General features: G+C 38.3%; 1 protein-coding gene across 3 annotated transcripts in view; it reads left to right on the top strand.

Annotated features, from left to right (window-relative positions):
* Positions 1-386: 386 nt before the first annotated feature.
* GOLPH3L (golgi phosphoprotein 3 like) overlaps positions 387-13,874 on the top strand; it is a 45,209-nt gene continuing 31,721 nt past the window's right edge. The window contains exons 1-2 of one of the 3 annotated variants that reach the window (XM_001490338.7): positions 387-826; positions 2,978-3,172. In XM_001490338.7, coding sequence (XP_001490388.1) covers positions 2,990-3,172 — 183 coding nt within the window. In that variant the 5' untranslated portion in view covers positions 387-826; positions 2,978-2,989. The remainder of the gene's footprint in view (positions 827-2,977; positions 3,173-13,874) is intronic. The other 2 variants (XM_014739927.3, XM_070268310.1) reach the window with 2 other exon arrangements.

The raw sequence follows: 13,874 nt of genomic DNA on the forward strand, positions 1-13,874 counted from the left end.
AAAGGAGGACTTAATACTTGGCCTGTTTGCCTCCTGCAGTTTCAGCAGCCATATTCTAAAAACATACATTATCCGTGGGTTTGCCAGTAGTGGGCACTAACAGAGAACGTTGGTATGTATGCGATGGTAGAAATGTACCTGTCCTGTTTAAAGTAAACCAAATAAATCTCCACAAACTGACCCCAGATCAGGTTTTTCTGGAACCGGAAAGTTAGAGATAAGCTAATTGTTAAAAACAACCAATTTTAAAATGTTTATTTATTCTTAGTTTTATTGGATCCCAACCATCTCACCTAATTGTCCCAGTATACACTGCTACGGTAACACACCTGCTACACTGAGATTGACCAACAGAAACCTTCGGAGATCGACAGCGGGTGCTGGCTAACGGAACGCTGTGATTGGCTGGCTTACTGGGGGTGGAGAGCGCAGCCCTTTTTCCTCTGTTCTTACCAAGGTTCCTTCATTGGATTGACCAGCTGTCAGATTTAACCCAAACCTGCCTCCTTTTGGTGGTGTTTGTCTGGATCGCAATACAATAGCCGGGGGAGAGCCTCCCCTTGTAAGCTGCGATTGGCTAGGCTCAACATTGGCCGTTTCTGATTGGTCCAATGAAGATACACCAAGGTAGGTTGCCTAGGGATCCTGAGGAAGCTGATGTGTTATTTCTTTTCTGCATCGAACGATCAGGAAGTTTGTGTTCTCTGCGTGGCTGAGAAGTTTTTCACCTACTAGGACGGGGGTGGGGGTGGGGGAGGACAGGTGTCCCCTAAAATAGAGCGCAAGCTGCACCCTGCGTCCGGCCATAACCCAGAAGTAACGTCAGGTAAGCAACGGGGGAAGTACATTTCCTAGCTACCAAAAAAAAAAAACCCTCCAAATTTTTTATTCTATGGAGAAAGGGAGGATTTGATTTATTTAATTTTTTGGCCATTTGTTTTTTTTCAAATAGGATTTTTAACTAGTAAATGTCCAAGGCGAGTTAATTCCTCAAAGAAAATTCCCCTTTATTTTTTATCCCCGAAAACGTAAAGTTTCTTGGATTGCGTTAGGAAATAAGCCCTATTCACAGCGCCAGGTAGGGTTGGTGCCCTTAAGCTTTTATTTCATAGTTCTCTTCCTCCTTCACTCTTCTTCCCACCTCTCACCAAGAATTATATTTGAAATACAGCTTTGTACAAAGAATCTTTTTGTAAGTCACTTCATTTGTATTTCTATTTTAAATGTTCATATGCGTTTCTGAGTATTCATTTTAATCAGTATACATTTATCGAGCAGTTACAACATTAAAGACATTGTGCTAGTTGCTATGGAGAATATAAAAACCCAAGAAGACAATATCCCTGCCCTCAAGAAGTTTACAGCTGAGAGACAGCCATACCAAAAGAAAGACTATAATAAATACTTTAAAGGAAGTAAGTATAAATAAAGTTCTGTGAAAGTGCAGCTGAGGGAGAGACCAATTCTGGCTATGGGACGTATCGGTAATGGAGAAGGGGTTTCACTTAAGGCTTTAAAGTGGGTCCTCAAATGCCTTTGAAGAATGAGTACAACTTAGAGAGGTAGGGAAAAGAGAGAGAACTGCAGCACGTACAGAGGAGCAGACATGGAAGGCATGGGACATGTTTGAGAAATTATTTAACAGTACATAATTGGGAGTAATGGGAAATATTGCTAGAAGGTAGAATGGGATCCCGTCACAAAAGCTCTTGAATGCATTCTTTCCATCTTGAAAAAAATATTTTTTTATTTTTTATTTTTTTTAATTTTTATTTTTTTGTTGAGGAAGAGTCGCCCTGAGCTAAAATCTGTTGCCAATCTTCCCCTTTTTGCTTGAGGAAGATTCACCCTGAGCTAACATCTGTGCCAGTCTTCATCTATTTTGTATGTAGGTCACCACCACAGCATGGCCACTGCTGAGTGGTGTAGGTCCAGGCCCAGGAACTGAATCTGGGCTGCCAAAGTGGAGCATGCTGAAAGGCCATGTGGCCTCCCCTGAAAAAGATATTCTTTTAAATAATTGCTGATAAAAAATATTGTCTATCATCTTAAAAACTGGCATTTACATTTATCTAAAATAAACTATGCTAACTTTAAACCTTATCACAGATGATTTAGTGTAATTTCTCTTAACTGTAGATTTTTAAAACAACTGTAGTTCATGGTATAAAAGGGCATGTGCTTTAATTTTTTGTAATTGAGAAAGAATTTGCTAATCTTTTAACATTCTCTTGCCACTCCTTTTTGTTGGCAGCTATTTGTGTATTTGCAAGATGGCTAGTGAGGGGTAGGGGTGGAAGTTTTCTGGCTGTATGGAACTGCTGCACATGGGCTTCGGAGTGGTATTCCATAGACTGGTGATCTCAGTGAGTGCGTGAAATGAGCCGTTAGAGTATGGGGAGAAAATGTCAGAACATGTATTTCTATTGCTTTTCTTATTTTTTTTACTTTCTATTTTTTGTGTATGTTTTCTAATGTACCATTGAATGTTTATAGAAATTAAATATAAATTATTATATGCGTTATGGGCCTGGATGCTCACAATTTTTTGCTGTCCCATATTATTTAACTTGGGGAGGATCCATTTTGTGAAAGAGAAGTCACAATGATGGACATTCACTCCTGGATTATAGATTATGCACAAGAAATCAGCAAGTTTAAAGGGTGGTCATTTCTGCTGGTCTTTAAAATTACTGATTTAATTTCTTGTCAATGCCTTCTGTGGAGTTCAAGTTACTGTACTTTGGAAAAGATATTGTGTTACCCACCTAATTTTTCTGGTCATTACTCCTTTCTTTCTTTCTTTCTTTCTTTCTTTCTTTCTTTAAGTTTGTAAATATTTCTTATTTGTATACATTTTTAGTATGCATGTATGAATATCTATATGTGTTTATTTACATGAGGTATATAAACACACCTATACACATAGGTGTATACACCTATACACATATAGATATTTTTTCATCACCCCTTCCAGAAGCAGGTGAGAATGACTACTTTAACTCACCGAGCCCGTCGCACTGAAGTAGGCAAGAACTCTGAAAGGAAGGTGGAAAATGAGGAAGACACTAATCAAGACAGGAGTCCAGATGATGAAGACTCTGGAGACTCTAAAGATATCCGCCTGACCCTTATGGAAGAAGTGTTGCTCCTGGGACTAAAAGATAAAGAGGTAATGCAGTTGGGTTGCTAGGCTGTCTCAAAGACTCTTAAGTATTAGAGTGTTTTTAGGAAGTAATCTGATAGAACATTTTCATTAATGCTAAGTTGGCCTTAGAACTGTGCTCTAGCCATCTGGGAGATAGGGAAGTTTGGGAGGGTGGCTGATACTTGGTGGGTAAAATCCAGAAGAATAATTACTTGAAGTGTAGTTTAATAACAAAATTATTCCAAAATTTTAGAGGATACAAGAGAGGATATAACACATTGTCAAGTTTTTGTACTTGTAGTTTCCCAAATGAGATTGGTGATGAAATAACCTCGTATTAAACTAAGAAAATAGGCCCACACATTGAAGTTTTCTTGAGCTTTGGGGAGAAAAAGTCTTTTAAATGAAAACACAAGAAACATGTATGATTAGCCGGCTTACAAAAATAAACAGCAGGTAAGTTTCTTATTGTAGAAATAACTTTTTAATTTTATTCTGTGCATCTTTAGAAGTTAAATAACAATGATTGACAAGGATTATTTTAATTTTAGAAGTGTTTTAAAATTAATTTCAGCTTTTCCTTTCTAAGTTTTCCCTTACTAATAGAACATTTATTTTATAATAGAACTAGTCTTGAGATAGCGACTCTTGTGATATAACCAAGTATTCTTGGCTTTTCTACTAGTAATATACATTATCCTTCATTTGTAAATTGACTTTTTATTGTGTGTTCCCATCACTTTCTTCCCTCATGAAGAGGTTATGAAGATATATAAGAGTGTTACGGAACCTGAAGTGAGTTCATTCACCCATTGCGCAGCAAGCCAATCTCTGACACTGGGTGTGGTGGAAGAAAGTAGGAATTTTATTTTTGCACAACACTGAGCGAGGAGAGATGGCAGCTAACGCTGAAATCCCAAACTCCCCGAAAAGCTAAAAGGAAGGGTTTTAATTTAGGGTTTTAGGTAGGGGAGGGGGAGCATATGGCCTTGCTGGTCGGAGCTTTCCCACCAGCCTGTCTTTGGCCTTGAGACACTTGCAGAAAGGAGGGAGCCCGTGACCTTGCTGGGCAGCAACTTTCCCACCAGCCCGTATCTCTTTGTGGGAGGAGATGGTCCAGGTGCTTGTCCCTGGAGGAGAGTGGATTCTGGAGCCAGGAAGCCAGAGAGTAAGCAGAGAATGAGTGTTCTGGTTTTAACCCCATATATGCTGGGTTTAATGTGGGGAAACTGATATCGGGGTTGGTATCAAAGGTAGTGTTTTGTGTGTGTGTGAGAAAGATTTGCCCTGAGCTAGCATCCATTACCGATCCTCCTCTTTTTTTGCTTGAGGAAGATTAGTCCTGAGCTAACATCTGTGCCAATCTTCCTCTACTTTGTATGTGGGATGCCTCCACAGTATGGCTTGATGAGTAGTATGTAGGACTGCACCCAGCATCCAAACCCATGAACCCTGGGCCGCTGAAGCAGGGCACGCAGAACCACCCGGCCATGGGGCCAGCCCCCTATAAAAGTAGTACTTTAAACAGTCTGCTTCCTTTCCAAGAAACTCTTCATTAAATATAAAATAAAATAAAATAAAATAAAGGCATATTTGTTATTGGCCTCAGTTTTGAAAACATCAAATTAAAATGTTACTTTATATTTAAAAAATACTAAATTTGGCTTTGATAATTGTCCTTAGCTAGAAATGAATTGGCTACATACATCTAGTAACATCTCTTCTAATCTCCATTGATCCCTCAACTTGAGAATACCCTAGTTTCTTAGACTTTATGTTTATTTTCTTTATAAGACTTGTTATAGCCTCTGTATTGTTAAAATTAATATTAGAGACGTGCCCATATGTGAATGGCCAAGACACAGGTATATCAGAAAACTTTGCCTGGAAATGTATTTTCCTGTTTGCGGAGAAAGTTGATGAGGCTCTGGTTTTATAACAGTCAAACAAACGAAAAAGCAAAACTGCCTTTTCAAGGGATGTCAGAGTAGGTCTGAAGGTTGGGTGGCATAAATACTGTTTTGAGATGTTTACACAGTACCGAGGAGACAGTCACTGACTGTAGAAGAGCATATTTGAGCGAAAAAGCTATTTGGTTTGTTTTGGTTTTGAATAGGAATGATTAATTTCCTGCTAACCCTAGATAATAGAATTTTTGCTTCTGTTCTGTAGATAAACTGCCTGTGGACATGTCTTCATGTGTTTCTAAATTTATAATAGTAGATAGTTAATATAAACTTAAGGAAATAGAATAAAAAATAAAGGAGCTCATTTAGACCTGTGATCATAGCGGGTACTCAACATATTGGTGAGAGACTGTACAAGTTGGGGAGACAATAATTAACCACCTTTCGAATTGTTTTAATTTTATTTTTGAAAGTAGTTGATAAATTAGGTCTTTAGCTTTTAGTTGACTCAAGAAGAACAAGAAATGACAAATCCTTAGATGTAAATAAACAGGAGAGGTCCAACCTTCTGATTTATTAAAGTAGTAGCAGTTGTTCCAAAGTGCAAGTTACATAATTCTCCCTCAAAATATTACACTGCTTTCCAGCACTACTTATTTTTTCTCATCTCCAAAACTACTTGTAGATTGATTTAATCAATATTTTAAAGAAATAAATATCAATATTTGGCATGACTGGGGACACTCATTATGTGCTTAGCATTATGCAAATACTAAGGTAAATATAAAATAGTATAATATATGGTCCCTGTCCTCAAGAACTGGCCTTCTGGCTGGGGAGACAAGATATACATACTTTTTAAAAGTTAAGTACCCAAAGGTCTGTCAACAGCAGAATGGATAAAAGTGAACCATCGGGGCCAGCCCAGTGGTGCAGTAGTTAAGTGCACACGTTCCGCTTCAGTGGTCCAGGGTTCGCCAGTTTGGATCCCGGGTGCAGACATGGCACCACTTGGCACTGTGGTAGGCATCCCGCATAGAAAGTGGAGGAAGATGGGAGTGGATGTTAGCTCAGGGCCTACTTCCTCAGCAAAAAGAGGAGGATTGGCAGCAGTTAGCTCAGGGCTAATCTTCCTCAAAAAAAAAAAAGTGAACCATCCATTTGTTTAAATGAGTATAAATATATTTTCTCTGCAGAATGAAAATGAACATTGTTAGAAAACATGTATGATTCTCATATAATGTTCAGTAAAGGAAGCCAGACACAAAAGAATACATACTGTATGATTCCATGTATGTAAAATTCAAAAAACTAAACAGTAATGTTTGGGGTTGCATATTTAGGTGTTAAAACTATAAAGAAAGGAAGAAAGGGATTACCATAACTGTTAGGACAGTGATTACCTTTTTGTTGGGATAGGGAGGAGGGGGGTGTTAGTGATCAGAAAAGAGCATGAGGGGGCTTTCTGGGTACTAACAGTTTTCTGTTTCTGTACTGGGGGAAATTTCATGGATATTCACTTAGGGATAATTCGTTGAGCTTGAAACTTTTGTGCACGCTTCTGTGTATGCATTATATTTCATAATTCAAATGATTTTTAAAGAAGTAAACAACAATTAAAAAAACAGCAAGTTTTTCCATGTTAGAACAGTAAAAGCCAGAGGAGTTGGAAGAAGGAGAGATCATCATGGGTTGGAATAGTCTGGGGAAGAAGAGAAGGCAGTGAAAGAAGCTGAGCTTTTAAGAATGGGTAGGATTAACGTAGATGGAGAGAGGGGAACACATTCTGGATGAGGGAACCTGAGGGAGCAAAGACATCGTGAGTTTGGCAGATAATTGAGTAACCAGTATGATTGAAGTAGGTGGTGTTCTTGGAGAACAGCAAGATTCAACGTTGGCAAATTAGATTCAGACCTTAGCATGGAGGATTTTAAGTGCCAGCCAGAGACTTGTAAGCTCTTAAGTAAAAGAGGATCAGCTTAATGAAAACAGCAAAGTCCATTTTTTTGTGTGTCCAAATTAAGGACTTAATGATATTTTCATTCTATGTTCTATGTGAGTATATGTTTATAATGTAATATATGTATATAATTTCTTGTTTCTATATGGTTTAGGGTTTGTAACATGTCAAAAGAAAATCCTAAATGTTAAACTTTGCATCCCAAAGTCCCAAAGTTCACTTTTGCTGAAGATTTCCATAAGATTCTCTGTTTAGAACTCAATACTATAATTTTTTTTTAAGATTTTATTTTTTTCCTTTTTCTCCCCAAAGCCCCCCGGTACATAGTTGTATATTCTTCGTTGTGGGTCCTTCTAGTTGTGGCGTGTGGGACGCTCCCTCAGCGTGGTTTGATGAGCAGTGCCATGTCCGCGCCCAGGATTCGAGCCAACAAAACACTGGGCCGCCTGCAGCGGAGCGCCCGAACTTAACCACTCGGCCACGGGGCCAGTCCCCCAATACTATAAGTTTTAAAAAATTGTATCCGTTTCGAAAAACATAGAAATTAGAAAATAATATAAGGAGACTAATATTTCAAGAATTGTAGGCCTAGAAAGGAATGACAGAAGGTCATATGGTCAAATTGCTCGTGAAATATTACTGTAATCCCTTTCTAAAGATTCTTCTGAGAAGTAGCTGCCTGGGGGATGGTTTTAAAACGTTAGGCTTCAGGGGGCCAGCCCAGTGGCGCAGTGGTTAAGTTCCCATGTTCCACTTCGGTGGCCTGGGGTTTGCCAGTTCGGATCCTGGGTGCGGACATGGCACCACTTGGCAGGCCATGCTGTCGTAGGTGTCCGACATATAAAGTAGAGGAAGATGGGCATGGATGTTAGCTCAGGGCCAGACTTCCTCGGCAAAAAGGGGAGGATTGGCAGCAGGTGTTAGCTCAGGGCTAATCTTCCTCAAAAAAAAAAGAACAACAAACACATTAAGCTTCATTGTCTTGTGAAAATAATGAGGAAATTTTAATATACGTTGAAGAGTCTAACCTTTGAGATACACTTAAAATTAGATGTTATCTCAGTTCAATAACACTGACCTCAACTGAGAAAATTAAACTTTAGTATCAGCCTGACCGAAATAAAATAGATTTATTTCTGTTGAAATCAAGATCCTGTTTATCTGTCATTATTGCCTTTGGTAAGAGTTTTGATATATACTAGCACCCCTTATCGCAGTTTAGCTTTCCCTGGTTTCACTTACCCACAGTCAACTGAAGTGCGAAAATGTTAAATGGAAAATCCTGGAAATAAACAATATACAAGTTTTAAACTGAGTGTACACCGTCCTGAGTAGCGTGATGAGATCTTATGGCTTACCACTCCATCCCGCCCAGCAGGTGGATCACGCCTTTGTCTGGCGTGTCCACGCCGTATATACGCTACCTGCCCTTTAGTCACTTAGTAGCCGTCTGGGTTATCAGCTCTACTGTCATGGTATCACAGCGCTTGTGTTCAAGTAACCATTATTTTACTTAATAATGGCCCCAAAGCACAAGAGTAGTGATGCTGGCAATTCAGATATGCCAAAGAGAAGCCATAAAGTGCTTCCTTTAAGTGAAAATGTGAAACTTCTCGACTTACTAAGGAAAGAAAAAAATTTATATGTTGAGGTTGCTAAGATCTACAGTAACTTTCACTACAATATCTTGTTATAATTATTCTATTTTATTATTGTTGTTAATCTCTTATTGTGCCTAATTTATAAATTAAACTTTAACATAGGTATATAACATAGGAAAAAACATAGTATATGTAGGGTTCAGTACTATCTGTGTTTTCAGGCATCCACGGCGAGTCTTGGAATGTATCCCCCAAGGATAAGGGGGGACTATTGTAGGTAGATATTATTGACTCATGGACAGTTAATACTTTAATTAAATTGCTAGTATATTTAAAACTTCTCCTTTATGAGAATCTTTATTATTAGATTCAGTTACCTGTAAGAGATGTGAGCCTATTAATGCTTTTGACTTTTGGCAATAACCGTTTCAGTTTGTGAATAGTGTTTTTTAACCCCCTTCCCTTCGTTGCCAAGCTTTCTCCTAGTAATGCCATTTATTGAATGCTTACTATGCACTGTGACATAAAAACTTTCCATCAGGGGGCCAGCCCCGGGGCCAAGTGGTTAAGTCTGCACACTCCACTTCGGCAGCCCAGGGTTCGGATGATGGGTGCGGACATGGCACTGCTCATTAGGCCACATTGAGGCGGCGTCCCACATGTCACAATGAGAAGGACCCACAACTAAAATATACAACTATGTATTGGGGGAATTTGGGGAGAAAAAGCAGGAAGAAAAAAAAAACAAAGAAGATTGGCAACAGTTGTTAGCTCAGGTGCCAATCTTAGGGGAAAAAAAAAACTTTCCATCATATTTCTCATGTCACTGGAGTAAAAATTGGTAAGAAGCATTGTTTGTTGGAATTATGGAAATATATTTTCATTCATTTGTTTGATCACCAGAAATTTGTTGAATGTCTCATATATGTCTGGTGCTGGATATTGAAAGAGAACAAAGACTATAGTCCCTGCTTTTGGGATCATTTATAGTCTAGTGGCATGGCAGTGGCTGGAGAGGTTGGGAGGGGGATCAGGAAAGCGAGTGGGCGTTGCAGTACAGTGTGATATATGTGTAACTATGTACTGAGGGAACAAAGAAGAAAGACCCCTAACTCAGACGGGAGGTTTAAAGTGGTAGTGGGAAAGGGAAGGAGAAAAGATATTGGGAAAGACTTCTGGGAGGTCGTAACTCTTAACCTGAATTCTGAAGATGAGCAAGAGCTAGTCTGTGAAGAGAGACAGGTTCCAGGGAAAAGAACATCAGGATGTTGGTGATCATCTCAGTGATTTTCAACTGAAATAACCACAGATATTTGAAAGCATCCCATCTCCTTTAAATGAACTCAGATGTTTTGAAACTTAAGTACCGAACAGAACTGTTATGTGTTTTATTGCTTCACCTCTTTTATTTTATTAAAATCAAAAGATTAAAAGTCTAATTTAGGGGCCAGCCCAGTGGCGCAGAAGTTAAGTGCGCATGTTCTGCTTCGGTGGCCCGGGGCTCAGCGGTTCGGATCCAGGGTGTGGACATGGCACCACTAGGCAAGCCATGCTGTGGTAAGTGTCCCACATAGAAAGCAGAGGAAGATGGGCATGGATGTTAGCTCAGGGCCAGTCTTCCTCAGCAAAAAGAGAAGGATTGGCAGCAGATGTTAGCTCAGGGCTAATCTTCCTCACACACACAAAAAAGTCTAATTTAGGTCACTACCTGGTCTCCTAGTTTCCTGATTGCACAAAATGAACAATAAATCTCTTGTCAGTAGTTACTGGTATTGTGAAGAGGTCAAGTGTATCACCAGGACTCGTTTGTCAGGTTTTGTCTTTTTATTAACATAGGCTGTTAAAAAAAAAAAGAAAGAACCTTTGTTTTGTTTTGTTTTTTATTATATCCAGTCATATAACCCCCAAAGAATTATTTACTATTGGTACAAAAGGAAATAAACTGGGAGACCAAATCTTATTTTAAACAGAAAGAGGGGCCATCCCTGTGGCCGAGTGGTTAAGTTCTCGCGCTCTGCTTCTGCGGCCCAGGGTTTCGCCCCCGGTTGGGATCCTGGGTGCAGACATGGCACTGCTCATCAAGCCATGCTGAGGCAGCATCCCCCATAGCACAACCAGAGGCACTCACAACTACAATATACAACCACTACTCGGGGGGCAGGGGGGGGTGCTTTGGGGAAAAGAAGAAGGAGAAAAAAAAGAAAGTTGACAACAGATGTTAGTTCAGGTGCCAATCCTTAAAAAAAGAAAATTGCCTCCAGAAAGAAGTACCTATTTAAAAAAGAATAATAAGAAGAAAATATAGTTTAAGCTATTCCATTGAGAGCCTTCCTCTCCCTGTGCCTCGCCCCCCAACCTCTAAATGCGCACTGTTGTCTCCTAAAATGTCTGGTATTGATATGAAGGCAAAAACTACCCACTTAAATTTGAACTCATGGCTGTAACCACTGAGCGTATAAACTTGATGTGAGCCATCTCATCTGTTTGTCTCCTCCTTTGTATTTTGTGTTTGTATAACTTGAGTTTTAAAAACATTTTGCACTTTTCTCTTGCTTGATCCTGCAAGGCACATATTGTCCTCTCTTTGTGGGAGTCAAAGTTAAGTGGTTAATTGGCCAATAAGTTGTGGAATTTATGTTCAAACTGTCTCTGAGGCTAAAAAAGGATATGCTTGCAAAACAGGGATCACATATTTTTCTGTGTTTCTTACTGAGCAAAGAGAATTGTTCAGGATTGCTAATTACTAGTGTGACCCCACAAGTTGTATCTCCTAGGATAGCCTCATAGGAGTTTAACTTATGTCTCCTATAAGATAAAAGATTATTATGTTCGCAGTAATATTTAGTATGAGTTATTTTTTCAAGTCTTACCTATAACTTTCTTTTTCTAATGTTTAATGCCCTAGCAAAGCTCACTCTCAAATATTTTGGGATCCCGTAAAAAATATTAAGTTGACATCAATAATGTCAGAATAAAGGAAAGTACCCCTGTAAGCAATTTTGAATGATGTGATTTTGTTAGTGTTACTTTTCATCCCATTGCCTCAGATTTTAAGAAGGAAATATGAAAGTTTTACATATTTTTTTATCTTCTCTTTCTTCCCTCAAACAAGATATCCTGTTCATAGAAACAATAAGTCCAAGTAAGTAAGAAATTTAAATAACCTAACTTGCAAAATGAAAAATGCTTAAAAAGGGAGTAAATAATATTTAATGTATTATAATATCTTCAGACAGTCTGGTATATAAATAAATAGGCATTAGACATTTCTCCTCAGTTAATTCTGATGGCCAGAGATTAGAACCCATGCCACGTAGCCTCCTCTGGAAGGAGGTAAAGACTCTTATACTAAAAACAGATAAATAGGAGTAGATAGTGGGTTTTTTTTTCCTTGAATCTTAAAGCTTAAGACCAAATGAATAGCCAAGTTTCTTCCAGATTTTTCTGTGGGAGTGTGACTTTACTAAGTTTGCTAGGGCCGCCATTACAAATACCACAGACTGGGAGGCTTAAACAACAGAAGTTTCTTTTCTCACAGTTCTGGAGGCTCCAGGTCTAAGATTTGGTTCCTTCTGAGAGCGCTCTCCTTGGCTTGTAGATGGCCATCTTCTCACTGTGTCCTTACAAGAGTTTTCCTCCGTATACATGAATCCGTGGTGTCTCTGTGTGTCCACATTTCCTCTTCTTATAAGGACACTAGGCAGATTGGAGTAGGTCCCACCTTAACAGCCCCATTTGAACTTAATCACCTCTGTAAAGGCCCTGTTTCCAAATATGGTCACATCCAGAGGTACTGGGGGTTAGGGCTTCAACTTACAGATTTTGAGAGGACGAAGTTCAGCCCATACCAATGATTTAGAGAGGTTTTAGAGGAAATAGAAAGGTTCTGGAGATAATTGCTTAATACTTTACTTATGTTCACCTAGAGTGCAGTTCAACCTCAGGAAGTGCCATTAAAATGGTATAAAATTGTATCTTATATAATTGTAAGTTATCTTTCAGTGGTGAGATTATGGGTGGTTTTTTTCTTAAATTCAAGTCAGCCAACATTTATTGAGCACCTGCTCTACGCGAGGCCCTAGGAAAAATAAGGAAAACGCAGAAGTAACTAAGATGTGCTTATCTTCCCTGAAGGAGCATAGGAATGTGATATGGGAGAAAAGATGTGTATACAATAACCATACTGCTAGACACAATATGTAAGTGCTGAGAGAAAGGCACAGAGAGTGCTATAAGAACATGGAAGAGGAAGAAATTCCTTGGAGGTTACTCTTCACATACTCTGTTTGCCCTCACCTGTCACAGTTATCTGAAAGGTTAAAGGTGGGAATGGCAAATACAAAAAAATATTGAATCAAAGGTTTTGAGGTTTCCATGTGTTCACTGGTAGATTGTGCTCACCATTTTGGGCTATTATTGACTTCTTTTTAAAAATTTGTCTAAGATATAAAAATGGCTTTATTATTTTAAAAGTAAAATATGTTTATACTAAGGAATTCAGAAAAAGATCTACATGAGAGAACTTAATGGGGTGATAGAAATGTTCTATGTCTTGATGGGGTGTGAGATACATATAAGCATTTGTCAAAACTAATTGAACTTAACGTCTGTGCATTTCACTCTGTATAAATTATGACTCAATTTTTTAAAAAAGGTTTAAAGAAGAAAATAAAAATCACCCATAATCTCACCAGTAAAAGATAACTACTATTAAAATTTTTATATATTCTTGTAGACTTTTTTCTGTGCATAAATATACATAGACACATAATTATAAAAAAAAGGATTATATCAGACAAGTTATTTTACAGCCTTCTTTTTCCATTTAATATAATGTAGATTTTATAATCTAGACATTAATGTGACATCTTTCATGTCAATAAATATAAACAGACCCTATTATTTTTAATGGCTTCATAGGATTCCATTGAATAAATGTAAGTTATTAATAACTTTTAGAGCTTGTCTACAACCTCCGAGAGAGCAGGACAATAGCTGTCTTGCCCCACCTTATCTATCTACCCTTCTCTCTCACTGCTCCAGTCAATATGCCACTTTAGTCTTGGCTTTTTTTCTTCCACTTTTTTTATTGTGGTAAAATAAACATAACATAAAATTTATCATCTTAACCATTTTTAAGTGTACAGTTCAGTGATATTAAGTACTTTCATATTGTTGTGCAACTGTCACCACTATCCATCTCCAGAACTCTTTTTGTCTTGTAAAACTAAAACTCGATACCCATTAAACAATAACTC

The sequence above is a fragment of the Equus caballus genome, chromosome 5, assembly GCF_041296265.1.
Source record: "Equus caballus isolate H_3958 breed thoroughbred chromosome 5, TB-T2T, whole genome shotgun sequence".
Lineage (NCBI taxonomy): Eukaryota > Metazoa > Chordata > Mammalia > Perissodactyla > Equidae > Equus > Equus caballus.